This window comes from Oncorhynchus kisutch, linkage group LG2, assembly GCF_002021735.2.
Source record: "Oncorhynchus kisutch isolate 150728-3 linkage group LG2, Okis_V2, whole genome shotgun sequence".
NCBI lineage: Eukaryota > Metazoa > Chordata > Actinopteri > Salmoniformes > Salmonidae > Oncorhynchus > Oncorhynchus kisutch.
Genome location: NC_034175.2, coordinates 16,067,140 through 16,094,554, shown reverse-complemented (window position 1 = coordinate 16,094,554; position 27,415 = coordinate 16,067,140). Strand labels below are relative to the sequence as shown.

At 42.0% G+C, this 27,415-nt stretch overlaps 1 protein-coding gene and 1 pseudogene across 3 annotated transcripts; both read left to right on the top strand.

Annotated features, from left to right (window-relative positions):
- The first annotated feature begins 41 nt into the window (after nucleotides 1-41).
- On the top strand, nucleotides 42-5,942 carry LOC116353413 (zinc transporter ZIP1-like; annotated as a pseudogene).
- Nucleotides 5,943-6,164: 222 nt separating this feature from the next.
- On the top strand, nucleotides 6,165-27,359 carry LOC109907993 (CREB-regulated transcription coactivator 2). 3 transcript variants are annotated; one of them, XM_020506343.2, is made up of 14 exons: nucleotides 6,165-6,452; nucleotides 9,987-10,088; nucleotides 10,300-10,410; nucleotides 10,623-10,684; nucleotides 11,787-11,855; nucleotides 12,264-12,364; nucleotides 12,557-12,583; nucleotides 12,729-12,858; nucleotides 13,747-13,985; nucleotides 15,736-16,214; nucleotides 16,912-17,430; nucleotides 21,865-21,939; nucleotides 22,079-22,280; nucleotides 22,534-27,359. In XM_020506343.2, the coding sequence occupies exons 1-14, from the start codon at nucleotides 6,279-6,281 to the stop codon at nucleotides 22,731-22,733; spliced, it is 2,490 nt and encodes an 829-aa protein (XP_020361932.2). In that variant the 5' UTR covers nucleotides 6,165-6,278; the 3' UTR covers nucleotides 22,734-27,359. The 3 variants fall into 3 exon arrangements, with proteins under 3 accessions (XP_020361932.2, XP_020361923.2, XP_020361939.2); XM_020506334.2 differs by having other exon boundaries at nucleotides 12,557-12,607; XM_020506350.2 differs by lacking the exon at nucleotides 11,787-11,855 and having other exon boundaries at nucleotides 12,557-12,607.
- The last annotated feature ends 56 nt before the right edge of the window (nucleotides 27,360-27,415 follow it).

The window sequence follows — 27,415 nt, the reverse complement described above, 5'->3', positions numbered from 1 at the left end:
CCCGAAGTCCCTCCCACTTTACGCATTTGATTGGCCAGGGCAATTTACCAATAAAAAAACAGAAGAGGGTGTGAATACTTTGGAGGCAAAATGTAGCAGTGTGTTAGAGATGATACTGGACATACTGGAAAGGATCAGTTACAGTGTCGTATTGAGTTCTGAAGTAAGCAAAGGCCTATAATTTTGCCAACACTCTCTATTGAGGCGTTTTTGCAGTAGGACAGTTAGAGCAAAATCAGGGGATCATGGCAAAATCTAAAAGTGCGTCACACCATCTGGAGTTCTGACTTTGAACAGGTCATGGATATCTCAAAGCAGTTTTGATGGTTTGGACTACATGCCTGGCACATCAATGATGGCTGGAAGAGCCTGGTCTGTTGGTGTTCCTTGCAAAAATGGATAGCAGGGTGGTGAGTCAATCTTTGTATGTGCTCACTGCTCTCTTTGCACTTATCTATTTACAATAGACACGGATCTTTTTGTCTCACTTTTCTTTGTAGTTGATTGACTGATCAACAATGGAAAAGGCAGCCAAATGTCGCGATCTTGAATGCAACTTCGTGAAATTGTATCATTCCCTTTACCCTGTAGGTGGCGTTAAAGTCTGTCCTGCTGGTGGATGGTGGGGAGACCATTTGGGTGCAAGCGCTGGGGGTGACTCCTAGTGTGCTTGGCCAGGCAATTACTGGTGCCATCCAGAGACATGTGACAGAGTATGCCTGCAGTCACTTTCCACAGCTCACTTGCCTGAAAACTGTGCCCAGGACAGGACACGACCCATCATCTGAAAAATGGTCTATCACCTGTTGGCCAAAGAGGTAGGCCTACATAGCTTACATGCCAGTGTGGTTTTTATTGAGCAGGGATGTGCACAACTGCAGTCCTTGATGGCCACAGTTCTGAGGTCCAGTCATTTGACATAGAACATTCTCTAGTTGTGTTATTTATAATTATATGTATGGACATGCATCATGCAATGTATCTTGAGCTGAAATAGCCTACTCTCTTCAATCACCTATTGTGTCTGTGTTAGGGAATTCTTTCTTTGTGTTGTGAGGTAGGTGACATAGGATCTTTCGTTGAGGAACTACAACAGAGACTCGACCAAAAGTACAAGGCTGAGGCCTTTAACCCAGTGTCCCTGAGCAAAGCAGGCAGAAGAAGCAGTGCTGAGCACACGTGGTTGAAAACCTCTCTCTTGTGTGGCACCATTATCAATGACAGGGAGCCACTGAAGCTAATGGAGGCTAATCTGGAAGTGCTTCGCAGGAGGGGGCTGAACTGGGTAGCAGACTGCCCACTCAGGCCCAATGTCTCTGCACCATACCCAGTGCCCTATTGCCCTCCATTTAAACATCAACATTTTTGATCACAGCCTTGATTCAGTCTGTGCTCTGTTCCTGGCACAGCTTAGAAACCCACTCTGATGCTTGGTACTTACAGTACCAGTCAAAAGTTTGGAAACACCTACTCATTCAAGGGTTTTTCTTTATCTTGAGTAGGAACGAGGCTGGGCACATCCTCATCAACAGAGCCACAAATCTACAAGTTCCTCAGCTTACACATCTCCAAGGAGTTAAAATGGTCAAACCACATGGACACTGTGGTGAAGGCACTACAGTGACTCTTCAACCTCAGGAGGCTGAAGAAATGTGTCCTGTCCCATCAGTTTCTACAGGAGCACCATTGAGAGCATACTGTCGGGCTGCATCCCAGCCTGGTACGGCAACTCCACTGCCGCTGACCGCAAGGCTCTACAGGGAGTGGTACGCTCAGCCAGTATGATTAGGTTTAAACATCACATTAGAGTATGGCAGTTTAGTACAGTAGAGCACAGTATGGCACGGTACAGGACAGTCAAGTTTTATTCAGTAGAGTAAAAGTAGAATATAGTTTAGTAGAGTATATTAGAGTAAAGTAGGGTACAATACAGAGCCCTATTAAAATAAAATAAAATATCCAAAAGACATCAATGTCGGTAAATTCTAAATGGGAAGTGTTGGCCTACACTCGTTCACTACAGTACTTCCCACAAATCTAAGAAGGAGATTCCAGCATTTTGCTAAGGCTACTCATAATAATGTTTCATGGTCATTGCTGCCATCCCATTTCTGACACCAGTGTAGTGAACAACATACTCAGTTCTTGGTGTGAAAGGCAAACACCCTACCGGAAGTCTATATGTGGCCAAATCAACTCCAGCCTGGACCTGACCAAATCTAAACCAATCATAGACGTCTGTTGACGTTGAAATCAAGGCCAGTCCGGACCGCAGCAAAAAAAAAAGAAAAAAAAAAGATCACTGCGCCACACAGGACCAGAAACGAATAAGTCCAAATTACGTTGCCTGACTGTGTAACGGTTCTCTTCCACTGAAGGAGAGGAGGACCAAAATGCAGCGTGGTTAGAGTTCAACATGTTTAATCAAGACCATACACGAGAACACTACAAAATAACAAATGTAAAAACCAAAACAGTCCTATCTGGTGCAATGACACAAAGACAGAAGACAATCACCCACAAAATACCCAAAGAACATGGCTGCCTAAATATGGTTCCCAATCAGAGACAACGACAGACAGCTGCCTCTAATTGAGAACCAATCTAGGCAACCATAGACATACTAAAAACTACCTAGAAAGGAAACAGCCCCATAAACATACAAAACCCCTACACCAGACAAAACACATAAATCCCCTATGTCAGACCCTGACCTAACCAAAATAATAAAGAAAACAAAGATAACTAAGGCCAGGGCGTGACAGACTGGCTATACATGCTTAGCGGGTATGTATCCTACTAGATTAGAGAATGCAGCAGAGGTGTGGTACTGGTACTCATGACATTGTCATATTTTGCACATTTACTGGACTGATACAAAGTCTGGAGATGGCTCATGATGTCCTCTCAATCCTTCATCTGTTGCAATTGTGTGCGATTTAATGAGTGATACAATGTACAGTATCTTGTCTCAAAAGTCCACGAATGAATAGACCGCGAATGTAAGAAGTTGCTCCGAAACAACTGATAAATGATCTGTTTAGCGGACCCCCAATCTTGAGATGAACTATCGACAGCTAAAACGCAGATCTGACTTGAGATCAGATTTCACTGAGCGTTGATGAAACAGTGATATGCCCCTCCCTCGAGGTCGTCCCAGCCTCATTCTGATCAGCTGACTCATCACTTCCCATACGGAGTGCAATTTTTTGGAATAGCAGTAATGTAATTTTGCTGCCTTTTTTCCCACTTCTTATTAAGTCTGTGCTAACCAGCTATACATGATATTATCACAGGCCCAGTAAAGCATTGTAATGTTATCTGATGTTAGATCAGTCACATGCTTTCTATGCACCCCTTTCCTACACTAACTTTACATTCCAGATCCTTTCACATACTGTATCTGGGAATTCATATTATTTGTTTGCTAAGATCCTAGAGCAGATGTTACAATGTGACATTTTCACAGATGTCTCTCACCCTAAACCATGGGCACTATGAAAATGTATGCAATAAATGTAAAACTGCGTTTATTTGTATTGACTTGATTTGAATGTAGGCAAATGTTCCTCAAACTTCTCTGGTGTAGGTGGTCTCCGCTCCCCATTCGACTGTAAGCCAATGTCTGAGAGCTGAGAGCTACACTTTGCTGTTTCACTCAGACTTGAGAGAGAAGCAGGTTGTGCAGACATGGCTCTCAGAAAAGGATCTTCTTCTGTTGCCCTCTCCGGGTGGTCATCTGAAGTGCAGATGAACCCAGCTGATGTCCCTGGCCTGGAGGTAAAGCTGGGAGCATTGGTTGTGCTTTTCTCCATCACACTGGTTGTGGCTTCGCCCCTTTGTGCTTAGTCAGGGGGGCAGGGAGGTGCAATGTAGACCCAGGTAAGTGGCACTTCAGATCAAAATTCATTTAGAGAATGTGACTTAAAGGTAAAGCCATTTGTATTAAATCACTTTTTGACAGCACCCCTTTTCAATTGAATAGAACCTTCCTTACATATTTTCCCATTGTAAAAGTGCTCAGAAAGTTACTTTTTGGACCTGAATGCCAAAATAGTCAAAAGATAAAAGTCCTCAAAGTTGACCTATTTTGCATACACACCATATACCATGAGACATACATCTCTTCATCACTGGAAAATATAAACAGTTGAGATGTATATATTTAAAAGCTTATGAACAGGGTTTTAATATTATTTCATAATTTCTTTAAAAATATGTTTTTGAATTAAAAAAACTTTTTTTCTTAAATGTCAATTACACACAATGTTGACTTGTATGGGAATATCAGTTGTTTAATATTATACTGTCAATTCTCCATAGGAAACCTATTGAAATCATAGAAATATAGATCATAGAATATACATGACCATTTAAGTTGACATTCGACAATGGGTGGACCAGCGGCAATTTTCTGTTAGTAATTAGAAGCAAAAATGTCAATTCAATTAAAATGTCAATGGTGTACCAGCTAAATTGGAGAGGTCTGAAGGGATAGGTCCATTCTATGAATTATATTTATATGATTAAAATGACACCCACCCTGTATTCAAGAGCATGTTGTGTTTCAAGATACTCCCACCACTCCCATGGTAGGGAGGAACTAGGGGGAGAGGATTCCCACTTTCATGTGGACTTTAACTCCACCTCGGCCATCCGGGCCTTCATTCTAGTATTTTCTTTATCTCTGCACTCAGTGTTCGAGGGCCTGGCTGTGGGGTTACAGGAGGACAGTCAATAGGTGCTGGAGATCTGTGTTGCTCTACTCCTCCACAAGAGCATCATCTCTTTCAGTCTAGCCCTAAAGCTGGCCCAGGGCAAGCTGCGGCAGGCAGCCGTGGTAGGTTGCCTCCTGCTCTTTGCTCTCATGTCCCAGTTGGGCATTGCCGTCACCAAGACCAAGTCGTCCCCCCAGCACCAGCTGGCCAGGTCCACCTTAGAAGGCCTGGCGTCTGGCACCTTTATGTATATCAGTTTCATGGAGATCCTGCTCCATGAGCTAAGCTCCCCGCAGAACCCCAAGGTGGCCATGATTCTCACTGGTTTCGCAGTGGTCACTGGGGTGCTGTTCATCAAAATGTAAATATTCTGTAGATCAATCCTTAGGGTCTGATTCTTTGAAAAACTGACAACCCTTCTGGGATATAATACAAAAACAAATTTCCTTTTGCGCCGTGAGAATGCAATTTGGACTGATAAGCATTAAACAATGTTTACAGCATGAGCCCAAAAGATACTCAACTGTATCATTAATTAAAACATGTTTCCTTAAGGTGCAGGAGAATGCTGGTTACACTGGAAACTTTTGATTCAGTAGAGGTCATTTAGTTTTATTATGTAGATGAATGTTATTTTTAAAAAGGGATATATGCTAATCCTGCCTAGCTTTTAAATTATCATCATATAACATTTTCTATTTTAGATATTTAAAAATGTTAATGTATCTATATTTTTTACATAAACAATGACATACTTCACAAAGAGCTTTCTGTATACCGTGATGATGTGGTCAGAATTACCGAATTAAAAAAGGAAATATTAGCACTTTGAGTAATTTATAACTCCTGGATTGATATTATAGCAATCCTAATGTTGTTCTGGCTGTGAAATATGACTAGCAGTGTCCTGAATTGTACACAGAATATTTGTTTGTTCAGTAGTATGACTGCCTAACCCCTGCATAAACATAATAAGAGCATATACAGCTGGCTATTACTTTAAATCCTTAAAAAGCTAAATGGAGTGTTTGCTCTTTGTCAGAGCCTTACATTGAGATCAACATATAGGCCCTTATTTCACTGCCATGTGGTGAGAAAGCTTTGAGATATAGTCCTCTATTATCTTGTAAAACTTGAGTTTGAATAATTGAAATGGCTGCTCTTGTTTTTATGTTCACTTTTAAACCAGGACTGTAATTTCTGTATTGATCTAGCCTTATATATAAAAAATAAATACAAATAAACTACACGTCCCAGATTGCGTTTGGGCGCTCTGACTTTCTCCTCCCCTCTTGTCCTCCCACAAGTCAGATGGTTTCGACTAGCTAGTTACCACAGACATAAAGTAAAAATGGGCGTTATCGTACAAATTCATGAAAACAAAAAATAGCTTTTTGGTCTTCGTTTAAGGTTAACTGTGTTGTTCATGTTAGGTTTAAAATAACATTTTAAGAAGATCAATTGTAGAAATAGGCGGCCCTTATCACTTTGTGGCTATGGTAACTAACGTTCGTGACGACCAAGTCAGATCATCCCACTGCGTGAAGTCGTTCGGCAAAGATGTCTGCTACGGATGTAGGCGGTTGTGGACCCGGAGCAGGACCCAGTTCGGGTGCTGGGTCCGGGGCATCAAACCCTCGAAAATTTAGCGAGAAAATAGCTCTACATACCCAACGTCAGGCTGAAGAGACTGCCGCTTTTCAGGAGGTTATGATGGACATCACCTCTACCAGGGTAAGTCGGAGGGGGGAGGCAAGAGAGGAAAGCTGGAGTAAGTACAGGCCCGGGGCTTGTCAAGAGTGTAAACAAAAAAATACGAACGTTATAAACCAATATAACGTTAGCTAACTAACTCTAGCCAAGAATGAACGTTATCCACGATTTGCCTTTTATCTGTTGGAGTTTGAATGTCTAGTTATTTCACCTAACGTTAACTAGCTAACTACGATGTTGATTGCTATCTTATCTAACTTGTCAAAAGTGTCATGCGAACCAGCTAGCTAGTTAACTAACGTTAGCGTAAATAAACGAGTTAGCTAGCCCTGAGTTAGCCACCAGTGGCTAAATAGTATTTCAAATTCAGTAGCTAACGTTAACTAGTTCGTTACGTTACTTAACGTTAGCTAGCTAACTACTTAGCAAGCTAATGTTAACGAGACATTGTAGTTATAAACAACTTTTTAATATATTTTCGTTTCTCCTACATTTACAAACCAAACTACGTAAGAACTGCTGAATTGTGTGACTGGTTGATAACGTTAGTTACCAGCCATGTTTTGGCATAACGTTAGCTTTTCAGTGCTGAGTTAGCTAGTTTGTCAAATAAGACTGTACATCAAGTGAAGTGGTTCATAGTGGCTGCTGTCAACCAGAACAGATTGCAAACTCTTGGCATACTGCAACCAACTCAATTATTTTTCCACTGAGTTTAACGTTCACAAAATGGTGTGTTTATAGGAACTCCACGGCTGTATTAATTACGCCGATTCTGATGCAAGCCGTTTACTCCAAACATTTTTTTTTAACGAAAACGAGAGTTTCTATTAGACAAATTCCGGTAGGTCTTCCCCGGTTTTTCATCGTTTGCTCTGTTTGGTTCTTAAACAGGTTTCCGTTGCAAGACAATGTATACACCCCAGAGTTTATTCTAAGGATCTTTCAATTTGAAGTAAATACGCTTGAACTGATTTTCAAACAGATAAAAATGATTCATTTGGTTATTAATACATTTATGAACATCTTTTTTTGAACATTCAATCTTTTAGAAACATGTTAATGCCCACAATTTCCCCCCTCTATGAATAGCCTATACATTTTGAGGTGAATGTGATGGAGACTGAGGAGGAATAGAAAGGAGAAGAGGGCAAATCAAAATCAATGATTCAAAAAAAATTTTAAACCTTTATTTAACTAGACAAGTGAGTTAATTAAGAACAAATTCTTATTTATAATGACTGCCTACCCCAGCCAAACCCGGATGACGCTGGGCCAATTATGCGCTGTCCAATGGGACTCCCAATCATGACCAGATGTGATGCAGCCTAGATTCAAACCAGGGACTGTAGTGATGCAGTGCCTTAGACCGCTGCGCCACTCTGGAGCCCAAAGACTCACCCTCTCATAAATTGCATTGTTGATCAGCACATTCAATGGCTCAAGTCTTGGCTCATCCCAACCGCTCATAACACCCTACTTCCTTAATTCACGGTAAATCCCCATTGCCATCTCAACCACTGCCTTTTCTGGGAATTCCATTGAGTCTTGTCCTTTACAACCTCCCCATCTAATATACTTTTTGTCAGGGTGGTCCAATCAGCCTAATAGCAAGGCAGGGGCACAGTTACCGGTAAATGGAGACGGAGTATGCTGCGAAACGTGTGTGTGAGAGAGTGAGCAGGCACGAATTATGCAGTAAAGTAGTACAGAATTACGCTGAGACTTCACTGTAAAATGTATGTCAAACAAAAACAATTGATTTCAAAGTTTAACAAACCATGCAATTCTATGTGCACAATGACTACTTTGAACAATTTACTCAGTAAATTAAAAACATCTACTGGAAAAACTGTGCAGGTGCAAAGTTTGAAAACAGAATTTCGGTAAATTCTCACTCAGTTTCATTCTGTTTCCAGACTTTGTATCTGCACAGTTCATCCTGTAAATGTGCTTTTGTAAAATGTTCAATGGAAATTGTTAAAACTAGTACTTGTGAATAGAGTTCTATGGTTTGTTAAACTTATAAATCAATGTTTTTTTTGTTTGGTATTAATCTGAGTCTGTGCGAATCTGTTACCATGGATTTGCCCACTTCCATTCATTTATTGTATTTATTCATCAGTTTGGTTGTACAGCCTGTATATGTGTGGAGAATTCATATTGTCACCAGTGTGATGAATACTGAAAGCTCTAGCTACTGTAATCCTATTCACCTGTGGCTAGGCCTATGTAAAAGAGAGGGGATTGAATCTGCAGTAGGGGAAACAGCTTCACCTTCCGCCCCATGGTCGTTGTTATTGCATTTGTTTTGTTGACGAAGTGAAGGTGAGGAGCGTCACCTATCATAGTAAAAATTGTAGCACATACTCTGCTGTTCTATCACTGGTGCAGTGATGTCAGAGGGGAAAGAAACTGTGTTTGTTAACTTCTTTGTTGTTGTAATATCGCAGTTTCTCAATTAAGGATTCCAGCTTTAATGCTTTTGGGCATTTTTAGATGGGTTTGTAAAATATGACACAGTAGGTCTATCTAATCTCTATTCTGGAACAGTAGTGGTTCATATTAATCAATTTCAGAAGGGAAGGGAACGTTGTAAGAGCAGATTTAATCTTATGTCCTATGAAGACCTTGTCTCAAATTGTTTTGCTGTCATAATGTTTTACACTGCCAATGTCCACAAAGGTACACAAAGCAGTATTTTCTCACTGTCACCTCGCTGGAAATGTTTTGTCCAACTTGAAATGTATTAGTTAACTCCTGGGTGTTATTATCAATATCCAATATTCTGGTGGGGTTGTTGTTGCTTTGTGACTGTTTTCAAAGTTCTTATTTTTCTTAGAAATAATAATTTAACAGCTTTTCCTCAGTACGTGTGGTTTTCCCTGTGAATGATTGTCCATATCTTTTACAATGTGATGAACTCACTGCCCTCTGTTTTAAAGGTTGAGAGACTGCATGAAAGATGTCAGAGGCAGGACAGCACGTTATAACATGTTAAGTTCTTACTCAAAAGAACAAGGTCTGAAAAGACACCAAGATGTTTGCCTGTGTCATTAATGAAAATGGCCAGACAGTGTCTTACTAAATGAACGGGCCAGCTCATTTCAAACATTCTATTGTGACATAGGACAACCACAGCTTTGCAGGTGATAAAGCACACAACAACAAACTCTTGATGATCTTGTTACCCATTTGATTATCTCAATCCACTGATGTGGCATCTGTCTCTGTGTAGGCTATGCAGCAATCCAGCAGTGAAATATTTCAAGGACACAAGTATTGCAGTTTGTCTTCCAGAAGACATAAGACACAATGCGGCAGCGGCAGCGTAGCCTAGTGGTTAGAGCGTTGGACTAGTAACCGGAAGGTTGCAAGTTCAAACCCCCGAGCTGACAAGGTACAAATCTGTCGTTCTGCCCCTGAACAGGCAGTTAACCCACTGTTCCTAGGCCGTCATTGAAAATAAGAATTTGTTCTTAACTGACTTGCCTAGTAAAATAAAGGTAAAAAAAAAAAAAAAAATAAAGTCTCCATTGCCTCTTTGTTCTCCAGATCCAGGCTCAGAAAGTGCGTCTGGCTAGAACCCAGGGCCCGTACTATGGGGGCTCCCTACCCAATGTTAATCAGATCGGCAGGAACCCAGGCGACTTTCAGGTGAGAGAGGCTCACCTTTTTTTTTTTAAATCCTCAGTGTGTGTGTAGGTCCACATTAATATATAGCCTAAAAATCTATCCATACAATCACTTGACACCAATTTAAACACCATGGCATCTCTCCCTCTTCTCTTGCACCCCTCTTTATCCTCTATCCCTTTCTGTTTCTCTGTTCTCCTACTTGTTTCTCTCATCTTTCCCCCTCTCTTAGGGTTTATTCCACTCTAACTTGGACTCCAGTCGCTCCACACGGCACCACGGGCTGGTAGAGCGGGTCCAGAGGGACAGACGCTTCATCTCCCCAGTGCGCCCCTACAGGAGAGTAAGTATTCTTCACAATACCTCTTAGACCAGAGTCTGGGAGGTATTCCACAAAGCACAATCTAGGGGCTAATCCAGAGTTTTGCTCTATGTAGGCAAAGGACTGCTTTGATAATATATTATTTTGTGATTTTCTATGTTGTGCTGACCAAATCCCTGATTGTGGATGAGAAGAGTAGATTTAGTTGTTGCCTTGACTTGTGTGCTCCTCAGGTGGACAGCTCTCCATACAACTCAGCCTATCTGTCCCCACCTCCGGACACCAGTTGGAGAAGGTAATGTTCTGGAGTGGACCCCAATCTGCAGAGACATGGGTATCCCCAGGGAAGCCTGTTCATTTTTTATGTATCGTGCTTAGTTGTTTTTCTCTGCAGCATTATAGCTTGCTCTCAAGGTAACAATGCATACTAACGCAATTGGGACTGACTAACAAGATGCCTGATTTTAGCTTTCCTTCATAGCCTCGAATTCAGTTGCTTTTCAGAACTTTTAGTTGTTTAATTTTCTCCACTTTCCTCCCTTTTTTCTGGCATCTGAATACACTTACTCTTTTTTTTTTCTTCAAGTTTTGGAAAGAAACTCTGCTTTTCTCTTGCCAGTCCTCTTCTTTCTTTTCTTTTCTTTCTTTCTCTGCTAAATGGAAAAGGACATACTCTTTGAGAAAGGGAAGCTGGCTTTGACATGAAATGATGACTCTTACACACCTCCCAACAGTTCCACTTATCTTAATCTCTGCAAAAAGTAAAGGCATGTCGAGTAGACATATACATTTGCTTTGACACATGAATAAAATGAAGGCCGCTCTAAACCAGCGTTTCTCATCCCTGTTCGCTTGGATGCTGCAGTTTGGGGAACGGCCTCCATTAATCAGGTGAATGGAGGGAGCTGCTCCTGAAGTTTGTTTATGGTGCAGTCGGCACAAGTCTGTCCGATTCTTTCCAGATCAGCACTGGGGTCTGGAAACACTGATAAACAGCCTCGTAAGCTCTACTGATGTGAACCAATCGCTGCGAGACCCCATTTTTAGCAGAGAATTTAAGAACCTCTTTCATAATAGCCATTCTTTACAGAAGCACATGAGCACACACACGCATGAGCGCAAGCTCACTCTTGTGAATGCATACATTTGTGCACATGAGCATGCAGTAAGACACACCCACAAATGCACTCAATATTCTCTGTATCCACCAACATGAGTGAAAAGTATCTATGGGATGGGCCATGTGTTCTGTAGAATGTCAATCTCCTTCTTTTCCTCCCTCTGTCTCTGCATCTCCTATGCTCGCGGTTTGTCCCAAGCCTTCTATCTTTACATTTTTAAAAATGTATTATCCTTCTTTGGAGAATAATGGCAATTTTTGTTGTTGATCATGAAAGGAACTGTTCGGGCAACTTCCCAGGAGACAAAAGCCAGTTATTTCGCCTCCCCACCATGGCACTCAACAGGTGAATCCCGCCCTCTCCATCTATCTTCTCTTCTCCCCCTCAACATAGGGCATCAACTTACTGTCCTGGGGAAGACATTAACAGATGATTGTGCCAGTGCGAGATGGCCATTCAAAGATCTTCCAAGAGCTTGTATATTTTATTTGTTGATCCTTTTTTATATTGAATGAATTTATATTTAAGACTGAGTTCCAACATATCATGGATGGAGTTAGTTTGTGGCTGAGTAGAAGTAAAAGTCAAGTGGTGATTGTCATGATGTGGTTACCGGAGGACTTTTCTAATGAGTCATGGATTGACTTGAGTAGTTGGTTCCTGTTTGGAGAATGTGTTTGTGGTTGTTGTGGCAATGGAAAGAGACCCCCTGGATATATCTTTCTCCTCTCCTGATGCCTTTTCTCTATGCAGGACCAACTCAGACTCTGCCCTCCACACCAGTGTGATGAACCCCCCTGCAGGAGACTCCTTCAGTGCTGGACACACACTCACCCCTCAGGGCAGACTCACAGGTGAGGACTCACTAAAGACTAAAACAAGAGGATATGTTTTTAGTTAACAAATCGGAGTGGGAGTTGAGGGTTTGCAACTTAGATAAGTGTCTGCTAAATGACTATATTGTTATAATTGCTTAAGTGTGATTGTGCCTTAATCCATTCCCAGTTTGCCCCAGTGCTCTGACTTGTCTCTCTGTGCTCCTCTAGGTCAGAGTGAAGGAGAGGGGAGAAGAAGTGAGCCTAAAAGTCCCACTCGCTGTACACTAACAATTCTGTCCTACTTTAAACACACCACAAATAATCTTGACAATTGAAAGAAATCCTTGTGACCAGGAGACAGTGAATTGATTTCCTCAATAATGTTGTTTGTCACCCACAGTGTTTCCGTACCCAGTTCCCCCCATTGAGGAGAATGTTCTGGATCAGGGCATACTGCTCAAGCCCTGGGACACCAAGAAGTTGCCCCTGCTGTCTTCTCGACCCAAGTCCTGTGAAGTTCCCGGTATTAAGTAAGTCAATCCTTCTAAAACACATCCAAGTAATTTCTACAGCTTTTCTCACAGGATAGAATAACTTATGTGGAAATGTCTGTGGCTTTTGAAGTTTGAACACAATTATCTACAGTAATCTGTTTCAGTGGAGACACACAGTTATGAAAACCTGCGATGTTGTGCATTAATGTAGACCTAATGTAATTTGTCGTTGCTGCTTACATTTAATGTAATTTGTATAATTTAATGTGAATCAGCGATATATGGAGGGGAGTCTGATAGGAGACACAGTATTGTACTATGGCTGGCGTGTGCCCTCAGGTATGACCAATTAATCCATGGCCGATTTTCTGTTGAACACTATCTGTTGCTGTAAAAGCCTCAGCTCAATCTCCATTTGTTCTCCATTGAAACAGCCATTTGAAATATCTTCCTCTGTTTTCAGCCTCTGTCTATCCTCCTCTTCTTGGTCATGACTAGCAGTCGGTGTAATCAGGGATGCAGAGGGTTGTTTGACATGACGTTACACTCCCCCGTAGCCTTTCCGTTGCACATTATTTTATCTTATAGCTGGGGTTTAGATTGGAATGTGTGGAGTGGACTTTCTCTTTCTTATTCCCTCCCATGTCTTTTTTCCCTCTTGTTCTCTCTCCTCTGTAATTTATTCTCTCGTTCGCTTTCTCCCCTCGGTCTATTCTTCTGTTCTTTTTCTCTCTCTGTTTTCTCTTTCTTGCTGTGTGTGTCTGGAGGCTGATGTTAGGTGTGAGTCAGTTTAGTTCTTGGACACTGAGGTCACCCTATCTGTCTGGAAATCACACGCACCACAGTGTCTAATTCTTGCCGAATGTGAGAGACCACTGTGGTTTCTCTTGTCTTTCTAAATAGTTTCTCCATCTCCTCCTCCAGTATCTTCCCCTCCCCGGACCAGCACTCCAGCACCCCCCATGCCCCCTCAGCCCTGAACACGGGGGGCTCCCTGCCCGACCTCTCCAGCCTGCACTTTCCGTCGCCGCTGCCCACCCCGCTGGACCCAGACGAGCCGGGCTACCCCTCGTCCCTGAGTGGGGGCAGCAGCACTGGCAACCTGGCCACCACCCTCACCCAGCTGGGCATTAATGCCAGCAACGCCTTCCGCCACTCGCCAGGTACAGGGAGGGGCGGTTGGACAGAGGCTGAAGAGTGTGTGTGCTATTGTATCCCATGTTGATCTTCAGCACCTCTCTCTTGCGTGTATGTTCGTGTGTACACTCATGCAGGCATGCTAGGAACAATACAACCCTTTCTGTCACACAAGCTAAAATATCTTAAGTTGTGAATCAAACGGAGGAAGCTAGTGGGTGTTGGTGCAAGAGGGAGACAGGCCGATATTCATTTAGGTGGGTGCGTGTAAGATTTATTTAGAAAGTGAAACTGGAGGGTAAGTGCAGAGCTGTGCACTCGGAGAAGTAGCTGTCCTAGGGCCCTAAAAAATCCCTGATGCAGAGAACGTGGACAGAATCAGATAATCTAGACAATAAAATGTAATTCAACAATGTAAAAAAAAAAATGTATTGAACTTAGTAGGAAGTCAATGAAATGTAGTGAAAATTTATGAATTTGCCCAGGTTTATCATAAGACATGACCAGAATGCATCACTGATTTGTATTTCCTGCAACTTTCTGAAGAGGCAACGAGAATTCCCCCGTCTGTATATGTGCGGTGCACACAGTTACCACTTTGTGTAAGCTGTTAGCGATGATGCTAATGAAAACAGTCTTCTGGTAGATGGAAAGACTTTCCCAAAAACCTTCTAAATTAAATGTTAACTGCAAAGCCTATGCCTACCTGGCAGAATGATATCATGATTATTTGCATCAATCCAGTGGGTGTTTGTTTTGCAAAATCTATCATAACAAGAACACAGCTGAACAGCCTCTTGCTAGGTGTGCGCTGGATTTAAAGGGTAACTACACTCAAAAGTTCCCAAACAATTCCCAGACCTCAAAAGTGGTCTCCTTATGTGGTTTAAGCATTGTTGTGGGGAAAACGGAGACCTGGAAAAACTCTATGGAAATTGGGTAAATAAAACTAACTGTAATCGGGCAAGAAATTAAACAGATTTTATACGGCCCTACTGACCTTAGCTGTGTTGAGGTGATTTGACCGACCACACACTTCAGTCTAGAGGCAAGGCCTAGGGTGCATGTCAATAGTCTGAGGTGGCTTGCTCTTCTCGTCTTCTCTTCGTCACTGATGGAAACAGGTGAAAACAGTATGGTGAATGCTTACCAGATATTTGCTGTTATTATTCTATTTCTTTCACATCAGTACAAATTAAGGATAGGAGACAATGAAAGGAAACCTAGTTTGACTCTTGAGATGCACCCTGCAGCTCAGGGCCTCTTCAGGGGACTGAGCTAGCGTTATACCTCCTGATATGATCGCCAGGATTTTAGTTACAGTTCATATAAGGAAACCAGGCAATAGGAATTTATTTCAATCAATGGATTTTACATGACTGAGAATATAGATATGCATCTGTTCCTCACAGATAGTCCCTTTTAAAAAAGGGTTGGGGCGTGTAACAGAACCCAGTCAGTATCCGGTGTGACCACCATTTCCCACATCTCCTTCGCATAGAGTTGATCAGCCTGTTGATTGTGGCCTGTACAATTTTTGTCCCACTCCTTTTCAATGGCAAACAAATTTGTTCCCAAAGTTTGAGAGACAAGCTTTTTGTGCATATGGAACATTTCTGTGATCTTTTATTTCAGCTCATGAAACATGGGACCAAAACTTTACATATTCTTGTCCAGTGTTATGTACGCATTACCACAACTTTTCACACCAGGCCTGAAAACGCATGTTTTATTTAGTTATATATTCTGATCTGTTTATTTGTCTTATTTGAACAGGTCTCCTGGCATCTCTTCAGGGCACTCTCAGTAACCCCTCCTTGCAGTCCTCGCTAAGCAACCCCAACATCCAATCATCTCTCAGTAGCCACTCCTTCCCCAACTCCCTCAGCTCCACCTCCTTGCACTCGTCGCTTAGCAACCCGTCCCTGCAGTCCTCCCTTAGTTCCTCCCCCTCCCTTCAGTCTTCCCTCAGCAACCAATCCCTGCACTCCTGCCTCAGCAACTCCTCCCTGAGTGGCCAGTCCCTCCAGACCGCAGTCAGTAACCCTAGTTACAGTAGCGGGGTGGGAGGGTCCGGCTCGTGTGCCTCTTATTCGCCATTGTTAACTAGCCAGGGGCAGTCGCCTCTCAGCACGTCGCCACGGAGACGAGCTCAGCTCTCCCCTCTGATCCTACCCATGGGAGGGGAGTCTCGCCGGCACCACTCCAAACAGTTCTCCCCCACCATCTCTCCTAACTTGTCCTCCATAACACAGGTAATGTCTACCTACGTTCTCCTTTTACCATGACTTAATCACAGGCCAGAATAAGCACTGCCCTGGGGTTGGGCGGTATCCAGATGTTTGTACCTTCATGCCGTTCCTGTGCTGCACACAAAACAAATAGTAGATGTCAGGGATCTTGACCCAGCAGGGGATTTGTCTCTGCTGTAACCAATAAGATTGATCTTGCAAGCTAGCCACTTAGTTAGCCAAAAGAGCCTGACTAGATGTTAATTGCTTCTCTCTCTGGTTGGAACTGTGCTATGCCATAATGTGGACGCCACGGAGCCGGCGTGAGATATGGCTCGGAAAACGTACCTCAATCCAGGGATGGGAGATGGCGCTGTACTTCTAATTATGATGAATCGAGAAGATTGAAATACTGCTAGTTTTTAAGTAAACTGCCCTTTTCGTCAGCATGCAAGGGTAGCTAATGCTGTTTTATCTATTAACCTAGTGCACAAGTTGACTGTAGGTGTTTATTTAAAAATAACAAGTATTCAAATTGATGAAAAAACGAACTCAATTGTTTTGACGTATTGAAAATCATGCCATGGGTATTTCAAAAATACCCCAGTATATAGTTTATACTGTATCCAGCTCAAGCCTACATGGCACCATAACATTGGCTGACCTGCATGCCAATTGAGTTTGTATTCCATTTCCAATCAATGTGTTTATCTCCTCCCAGGGCGTCCCTCTGGACACTAGCAAACTGCCCATGGACCAGAGGCTCCCTCCCTACCCCTTCAGCCAACCCCAGCAGCAGCTTCATCAGCCAGGTCCTCCAACATCCCAGCAGGCCTCTCAGGCAGGACAACAGCTCTCCCAGCCGTCTGTGGTACTACAACAACAACAGCAGCATCAACACCAACACCATCAGCTGCATTTGCAATACCAGCTGCACCAGCAGCAACGTGCCCAGTCTCAGCAGGCCCTCCAGCAGCTGCACCTGCAAAACCTGCGCAATGTCCAGAACCAGCAGCAGCAGCATAGGGTGTCAGTCAAAATTGAGAAGCAGGGTGAGCATGGCCAGAACTCCCAGTGCCTGCAGACGCAAGACCTCCAGTCGACCCAGCAACAGCAGCAGCAACAACAACAGGACCAGCAAGACCAACAGCAGCAGATGGAGCAGCAAAGGCAGCAGGGAAGTCTTCCCCAGCTGCAGCACATCAGCCACTCCCTGGCCACAGACCTGGGCTTCTACAACGTGAGTGGAGTCAGTGCCAGCCCATACACACAACACACTCCTGCCAATTGGCCGAAATAAAGCCACAATTTCCTCTGTCCTCCTACTATCGGTCCGTCACGGTTAACCTACCTCACCACTCTGGGACAGAGGGGCATGACAGCCAGCGTGGGCTTGATGTCTTTGTAAACGCATGGTTTTAAAGCAAGCACAATGTTGTGATAGAAACTGAGGTCAACTAGAATGATCCGGATGATGTAATCATCTGCACATCTATTATGAAGACCATAACAAGTGTCAGCCTGATGGCTTCTGGTCACACCAGGACATATTTTAAGAGTTCACTCTGTCATCTAACTAGAATTAGCTCACTATTTTGTATTGTATATTTATATAATCAGCTGATTTATTTATACATTTGGCCATGCAAATTAGTGTGTGACATCCTCAAGTATCAAATAGTATATCTCTTTACATATGACACATTACTCTGCTGTCATGGGATATACAGTACCAGTCAAAAGTTTGGATTTTTTCTTCATTTTGACTATTTTCTACATTGTAGAATAAAAATTGTAAAAAAATCTAAATCTATTTTATATTTAAGATTCTTCAAAGTAGCCACCCTTTGCCTTGATGACAGCTTTGCACACTCTTGACATTCTCTCAACCAGATTCATGAATGTATTTCAATTTGTTAAAAGTGAATTTGTGGAATTTCTTTTCTTAATGCATTTGAGCCAGTCAGTTGTGTTGTGACAAGGTAGGGTGGTATACAGAACATAGCCCTATCTGGTAAAAGACCAAGTCCATATTATGGCAAGAACCGCAAGTAAGCAAAGAGAAACGACAGTCCATTACTTTAAGACATGAAGGTCAGTCAATATGGTAACTTTTTTAAAGTTTCTTCAAGTGCAGTCACAAAAAACGTCAAGCTTTATGATGAAGCTGGCTCTCATGAGGACCGCCACAGGAAAGGAAGACCGAGTTACCTCTGCTGCAGAGGATACTAAAGGATATCAATAATAAGAAGAGACTTGCTTGGGCCAAGAAACACGAGCAATGGACAATAGACCGGTGGAAATCTACTTTGGTCTGATGAGTCCAAATTTGAGATTTCTGGTTCCAACCGCTGTGTCTTTGTGGGACGCAGAGTAGGTGGAAAGATTATCTCTGCAAGTGTGGTTCCCACCGTGAAGCATGGAGGAGGAGGTGTGGGGGTGCTTTGTTGGTGACACTGTCTGTGATTTTAGAATTCAAGGCACACTTAACCAGCATGGCTACCATAGCATTCTGCAGCAATATGCCATCCCATCTGGTTTGCACTTGGGAAAAGGGGATATCTAGTGAGTTGTAAAACTAAATGCATTCAACCAAAATGTGTCTTCCGCATTTAACCCAACCCCTCTGAATCAGAGATGTGCGTGGGGGCTGCCATAACCGACATCCATGTCTTCGGTGCCCGGGGAACAGTGGGTTAACTGCCTTGCTCAGTGCCAGAACGACAGATTTTTACCTTGTCAACTCAGGCTTAGTGGGACTATCATTTGTTTTTCAACAGTACAGTGACCCAAAACACACCTCCAGGCTGTGTAAGATATATTTCACCACAAAGGAGAGAGATGGAGTGCTGCACCAGATGATCTGGCCTCCACAATCACCCAAACTCAACCCAATTGAGATGGTTTGGAATGAGTTAGACCGCAGAATGAAGGAAAAGAAGCCAACAAGTGCTCAGCACACAGTTGAATTCGGAAGTTTACATACACCTTAGACAAATACATTTAAACTCAGTTTTTCACAATTCCTGACATTTAATCCAGGAAAGAAATCCCTGTTTTAGGTCAGTTAGGATCACCACTTTATTTTAAGAATGTGAAATGTCAGAATAATAGTAGAGATTTATTTCAGCTTTTATTTCTTTCATCACATTCCCAGTGGGTCAGAAGTTGACATACACTCAATTAGTATTTAGTAGCATTGCCTTTAAATTGTTTAACTTGTTATAGCTGCAATCCCGATTATCGGGATAAGTGTCATCAACAACCGCTGAATAGCATAGCGCTACATACAATAAATATGACTATAAATATTTATATTCATGCTTTACAGCGAAAGCAATCCAAGCGAAAGCAATCCAAGCGTTTAAGTTTATTGATCGCACAATAAAACATTGAGTACACTTAGCATCAGGTAGCTCAGTCACGAAAATCATAAAAGCAATCAAATTAATCGTTTACCTTTGATCTTCGGATGTTTTCACTCACGAGACTCTCAGTTACACAACAAATGTTCCTTTTGTTCCATAAAGATTATTTTTAGAACCAAAATACTTCCGTTTGTCACGTTAGGTTCAGAAATCCACAGGAAAGAGTGGTCACGACAACGCAGACACAAATTCCAAATAGTTTCCATAATGTCCACAGAAACATGTCAAACGTTTTTTATAATCATTCCTCAGGTTGTTTTTAAAATATATAATCGATAATATATCAACCGCAAATGTCTTTCACAGTAGGAGAGGGGGAAACAATGGCTGTCCAAATTCTGTTGCACGAGCAAAACTCATGTGACCACTTGACACGATGTAGACCTCTACTGATGTCTTGAGATGTTGCTTCAATATATCCACATACTTTTCCTACCTCATGATGCCATCTATTTTGTGAAGTGCACCAGTCCCTCCTGCAACAAAGCACCCCCACAACATGATGCTGCCACCCCCGTGCTCTACGGTCGGGATGGTGTTCTTTGGCTTGCAAGCCTCCCCCTTTTTCCTCCAAACATAACGATGGTCATTATGGCCAAACAGTTCTATTTTTGTTTCATCAGACCAGAGGCCATTTCTCCAAAAAAGTAAGATTTTTGTCCCCATGTGCAGTTGCAAACCGTAGTCTGGCATTTTTATTGCGGTTTTGGAGCAGTGGCATTTTCCTTGCTGAGCAGCCTTTCAGGTTTTGTCTCTATAGGGCTCCTTTTACTGTGGATATAGATACTTTTGTACCGGTTTCCTCCAGCATCTTGACAAGGTCCTTTTGCTGTTTTTCTGGGATTGATTTGCACATTTCGCACCAAAGTACGTTCATTTCTAGGAGACCAAATGCATCTCCTTCCTGAGCGGTATGACGGCTGCGTGGTCCCATGCTGTTTATACTTGCATACTATTGTTTGTACAGATGAACGTGGTACCTTCAGGCATTTGGAAATTGCTCCCAAGGATGAATCAGACTTGTGGAGGTCTACAATTATTTTTATGAGGTCTTGGCTGATTTCTTTTGATTTTTCCCATGATGTCAAGCAAAAAGGAGTTTGAAGTTAGGCCTTGAAATACATCCACAGGTACACCTCCAATTGACTCAAATTATGTCAATTACCCTATCAGACGCGTCTAAAGCCATGACATAATTTTCTGGAATTTTCCAAGCTGTTTAAAGGCACAGTCAACTTCTGACACACTGGAATTGTAATACAGTGAATTATATGTGAAATCTGTCTGTAAACAATTGTTGGAAAAATTACTTGTCATGCACAAAGTAGATGTCCTAACCGACTTGCCAAAACTATAGTTTGTTAAGAAATTTGTGGAGTGGTTGAAACACTTAAGTTGGAGTCAATAAAACTTGTTTATGTAAACTTCCGCCATCAACTGTATGTGGGAACTCCTTCCAGACTGTTGGAAAACCATTCCAGGAAAACCTCATGAAGCTATTTGAGAGAATACAAAGCTGTCATCAAGGCAAAGGGTGGCTACTTTGAAGAATCTCAAATATAAAATATATTTTAATTTAACACTTTTTTTGGTTACTACATGATTTCTTATTTCATAGTTTTGTGTTCACTGTCTACAATGCAGAAAATAGTAAAAAATATAGAAAAACCCATGAATGAGTAGGTGTTCTAAAAAGAAATTGACTGGTACTGTATTTATTAAACAGAACTTGGGCTATTCAGGAGGCCTTTATTATTATTATTATTATTATTATTATTATTATAACCTCGGCTCAATCATTTCCTTCTTGATGCTTCACATTTCCTGGACCTGTATAGTTTCTCAATACATTTCCAATGCTCACTCAAGTCTGCTCCATAACTAGCCACTGGAGATTGTTTCACAACTTCCTTCTGACAGATGATGTCATTGAACATGCGCACAAGTTTATTTCGCTGCAGAATGTGCTGGGTGGAACTTGAGAGGGGACGCTGATGTCATGCCCAAGTGAGGTGAAATGGATCCTGGGCTCTGTTGTTGAATGGCTCTATTAATAGCAGTCCAGAGAGCAGACTATCTTTGTGTGCTAGGGGGTTGTGACATTGGCACCACAGTGAAATTGGCCTGTAGGATGTAGCATCAATGAAGCCCCACTTCATTACTACAATACATATTGTAGGTGATGTTACTCAACATAACTTGGTATGTTCTGTCTTTACACTAAAGTACCTGTGTTTGTGTTGTAGGACACATTACTGTTAAACTCTCTGTTGAATGATCCCTACCTGGGCCTGCAGATCGCCTCCAGACAGAACCAGCAGGTATACTATTTCTGCAGACACTTTATTTCTCTCTGGCTCATATTTATATTGACTACTACACCTCTGCTTTCATTGCTGAGTTCTGTTATACTGTATTTGTTTGCCTGTGTTCACGTTTGGTGTTTTGTTCCCGTCTCAGTTCAACATGGAGACTCCGGGAGACAGCCTGTCATTCAACCATGGTGGCTTGGGCTGTGGGAGTGGTGGAAAGGACCAGGAGGAATTCTACCACTCCAACCATGGCTTCCTGGAGCTCCACGATTCAGGGGATAGGCAGCACCTTAACAACCAGAACTTTGGGGGAGAGGGATGCCACAACGTCCCTAACATCATCCTCACAGGTGAGATATGGGCTACCACTTCGGCTATTTCTCCCTTGTAGGAGAGAAATGCTTTCCTACAACTAACACTAATCCTGAGTGGCTCAGTGGGTAGAGTATGGCACTTACAATGTCAAGGGTTGTGGATTCGGTTCCTGCTGGGGCCACCCATTCGAAAATGTATGCGCACATGACTGTAAGTCCCTTTGGATAAAAGCGTCTGCAAAATGGAACATTTATTATTATGTATTACTAGCCCTCCTTTCTTCACCAGGAGACAGTTCGTTGGGCCTCTCCAAGGAGATCGCCAGCGCACTGTCCCATGTGCCAGGGTTTGAGATGGACTCCTTTGCCCTGGATGACCCCCTCAGGATGGACCCTCTGGCCCTTGAAGGGCTGGGCATGCTGGATGGGGACCTCATGCTGACCGACCCCGCCGTGGAAGACTCCTTCCGCTCCGACCGCCTCAAGTGACCCCCCCCCCCCCCCCCCCCCCCCCGGCCTGGAGTGGATACTGTGGAGGGAAGGGGCTTGGAACAACCCCGGGCTGAAGCAGAACAGGTGGGGTTGAGCCCTGCTTTGCTTCCCCCTCCTTGGCGATTGACCCAACCACAGGATCTGCGAATACGAGGTCAGGTGGGAGGTTTTGGACAGTCTAGTGCAGGGTTCTCTGACTGGTCCCGGAGAGAAACTGGAGAGCAGGCTTTTGATCCACCATAGTACTAATATACCTGTCAAATAATCAGCTAATCACAGTCTTCAATCTGGACCTTGATTATTTGAATCGTGTGTGTTAGTCCTGGGCTTGAATAGAATTGTACATGCTCTCCAGGACCAGAGTTGGAGGCACCTGGTCTAGTGGGGACCTCTCCACATGCTTTTTGTGAGGTGATGTGGTGGTGGGGAAGGTTGGAGGACAGGACTGACATGTCAGTGGTGGAGCAAGTTTATCGAAAGCGCACTTATGATGCTGAAGAGAAAAAAAGAAAATATCGGCATTAGCTTGTACGAGTCTTATCTGCATGTAAACAAATGCACTTCGGATAATGCATAAATGCAGGGATCACGCATGAGGTCAGTTACACTTGAAAATGCCGTCTTGAAAACCATATAATATGCATTCTATAAGACAGGACTTTTCCGACTGGTATTTCGGCTTTGTCTGTCGGTGTTCCATCATTCCAACGCCAGTATGGGGAGGCTGGAATATCAGCTATGTTTGCCATCATTCTACTGCAAGAACACACAGTAGATCTGGGGTATTTTCTGGATTACATCAACCCAACCAGAGACTGTTCAACCAATAGTGGCCAATTGACATGTCATTAAGTGTTTCCATTTTATTTAAGTTTGGTGAAGGTAATTCAATGGCGGACCTTGCTAGCTATAGTTCAGATAGAGTTCAGTGTTTCAACGGACAAAGAGAAGAAAGTTTGTTTTTGGAGAGGTGACTTTCTCAGTCCCTTGGGACAAGTTGGCACTTACGGGGCCATTTTAGTGTCTGGACAGCATATTCGCCTGTAAGATTATCACTGTCTGTGTTCTAGACCCAGCTAAATTGACCTTTCTCATTTGACGTCTGTTAACTCGAATCGTCTTGATCGTTCCAAATCTAAAAAATAACTAAATCGATTGTCTAAGGATATTGTCCTCATATTGAATCAAGTAGTCCTTAGAGTCCATTATCCTGTCTATTAAAAACAACACATAAAATAACACATTTCACTGCACCTATCTGGTGTATGTGACAAACATTTGTGTATATATATATTTTTTATATATGTCCCAACATGGCAGCTGTTGCCATTCTGCCAGCCTGCTTCTATACCATGGAACTTCTCTGTAAGTTTAAGCCGTGGACCTTTTGCTATGTACCACCTCTGTGTGCCTGCTATCCTGCTAGCTCCCCCTTAGATCTTAGACCTACCCTCTTCTACACATTCCCTTTGAAGCAACTAGGGACTGTTTGTTTTTAAATGTGTACTATTCACAAAGTGTCTGCCTTCCATCAAGAGAATTGGCATTGTTGACATGAAAAAGAAAGAGGACAAAAGCCCTCAATACATTTCAATGACATGAGTTGTATGTTTTATCATTTAGTAATTGGGAAACGACAAGGTCAAAACCATGTGAATGCATAGCAACATTTTTGCCATAGTATGTATTGTAACTGTTACTACTAACCTAAGGCCTTGGAGCTTTAGTGTCTGTTTTAGTCAGGTAATCCTAGCCACTGTGATTGACACCTCTAACCCCTCCCACCTGCTGCACCTGTCTTGCCACAGCAAAGGCCATAGCCAGATTATAGTAACATATTTTTATGTAACAAAGTAGTTATTACTATGAAGTTGTATTTTTTAATTAAAGGTGGTCTTTGTATATAAATGTATAAATAACTGAATATATTTAAGAAGAGAAGCCGTTTGGTTCCGCAACACCCTGAAACCGGTTGCATGATTTGAAAAGCAACAGATTCTGAACAATGTAGTCCATTTGCTATGCAAAATGTTCTTGTGCATGTCTTGTGACTGTCTGGGAGTTGTCAAATACAATTTTTCAGATAGTACATTTGCATCATACTATTGTAGCGAAAATACATTTTTTGTAAAATATTTTTTTTGGCGTTTTTAAATGGTCATTTTGCTTTGGTGACAATTTGATATTGGTGTCTAAAGACTACTGTAAGTTTGACATTGTGTGGCAGCAACAGGAAGTTAGAGCGCTTGAGATAATATCGTTTAACTTTCATAATGACAAAGATTATGGAAATCAGCCCTTCTTTCCAGTGTGGACTGAAAGAGGCCATGTTTGACAGACTTAATAAAACACAAGCATTGCAATTTGGATATAGAAAGCTGTATGCAACTGTTACATCATAGATTTGTGGTAACATCCATCCTAAAATGAAGTAGTGCTGTTCTGAAGTTGTGCTAACATGGAGTTTAACCCCCTTATTGACAAATAATGAAGTACCTCTAATTACCGGTATGCTTTATTTCAACCATATTGCTTTTACACTGATCATATGAGCCAAATGCAAATCTGTTTTGACAGGGAGTGGAGGTTGAAGTGGTTTGAGTATCAAACCTATGGTAAAACCCATTCACTACGGCCTCCTATCCAACAGTAATAGTGTGGGTTTGCAAAGTCCCCTTTTACCACTGTGTGCCAACGTTGTGCCTTGGTGTATATCTTGCTTCTTACTAGGCTGGTGGTATTGGCAAGCCCACAAGTCGTTTTGAAGAGCCATAATAATGCATTTCCAATTTAGCCATTAATGAGGGGAGGTATAAAAATAAAGTTAGCGTGAAAATCATATTTGAAAGTGTTTCTGCATTGCTTAGTCCTGTGTTCCCTATTTTCTGTGGCAGGTTTCCTGTATTTTCTGATTTTGTTTAGTACTGCACTGTGGACCATTCCCAACCAAAACTGAAAATATTATTTTGAAGTGATATTTGAATTGATAGGTTATATAATGGAGATTTGAATGAGGTTTTTTAAATTGGACTGAAGAGTGGATTAAATGTCTTGTCTGTTTAGAAGGAATCATGTAAGTGTGGGTAGTATATTTGGGATTTGGTCTGAAGGGTATTCTGATGAAGTACCATTTAATTTCAGTGTCAGCGCTGGCAGTTGACTCGAGAGGTGTGATGATTATATGATCTCCATCTTCACCTGGTGTGAGAACAGACCTGAAATGCAGAGAAAGTCATTTTACTGTTATTCTGCACATTGTCATTTGAAAACCCAAGAGCACGCCCGCCATTGGTACTCCTGCTTGATTAGTCCAGGGTGAAGCATGTTTGCTCTACCAGTTGTTTGATTTAGAATCTGTGACAATGTTACGCAATGCCTCAGAGAAATATCAGTCACTTTTCTTCAGGTTATTATTATATATATTTTTAAAAACTTGTTTATTTAACTAGGCAAGTCATTTAAGAACAAATTCTTATTTACAATGACTGCTTAACCCGGCCAAACCCTGACGACGCTGGGCCAATTGTGTGCCGCCCTAAGGGACTCCCCATCACGGCCGGTTATGATACAGCCTGGAATCAAACCAGGGTCTGTAGTGACGCCTCAAGCACTGTGATGTAGTGCCTTAGACCGCTGTGCCACACCCAAAATTATCATGTGTATCCAAAAGTTTGATTATGTACACTGCAGTTTTTTTTACTGTGAAAAGGAGCAATAATTGCTCATGGGTTTCCCCCTCTGCATTAGTTAGTTATACCAAGTGAATTTGTCTCACATCTTGGCAATTCTTCACAGCTGCAATTTTATGCTTCAGCTGTCATGCCTTTAGAAAGCAATAATAATGTGGTCGTTTTGTAGGCACTAACAGAGCTAGGCTATGGATAAATCATTTTTGGGTTTGTTTTGATAAACACATCAGGTCTGTGTGGAGAACAACAGGCTTGGTCGATCTTATGTTTTGTTCTATGAGATCATCTATCACCAAGTAATTTTTTGGGGTAAATTTTGAAGCATTTATGTAATCAAAATAGGCTTCATAGTTCATAAAGGTTGTGTTCATAGACATATCTCATTGAACGAAACATAGAAAATCATCAAAGCATGTGTTAACCTCGGACCTTATTTCCGGCGTTTATCCCCAAACCACATTCATTTCCTCCATAGGAACGGCTGAACGAACCTGAGGATTAATTTCCCGATTTTTAAGACTACAAGGAGGCTGCGCTAACAACTTCATTGATATCTCAGCATCTGTGTTATGCAGTAACAGTTGAAGACCATGCACGGCAATAACATTGCCAGTAGGGGTTGCTGTTGAACAGTGAAGCTATGTGTGATAGGGATCAGTCAGATGGCCATATTAATTGCTGTGTTATTGTTCAGCGAATTCTACGGTTGTAGTTAACGTTTTTGCTTCATGTTTAGGGTCAAAACCATATGTATTTTGCGTTTTCAGAGTAATTACATTTAAATGTTTATTTTAAACTTGTAATATCCAGGGAACCCATCGATGTTGTAAATAATGTTCCTAAATGTTCCTAAACCACTGCATCTTAAACCTAACAAGAAAATATTTGTACCTTTCACATTATTTTACAAAAAAATAAAGCATATAAAAAATCCTGTCAAAGGCTGGTTTTATATTTTATTATTATCCGCGTTGTCATAACAGATTCACT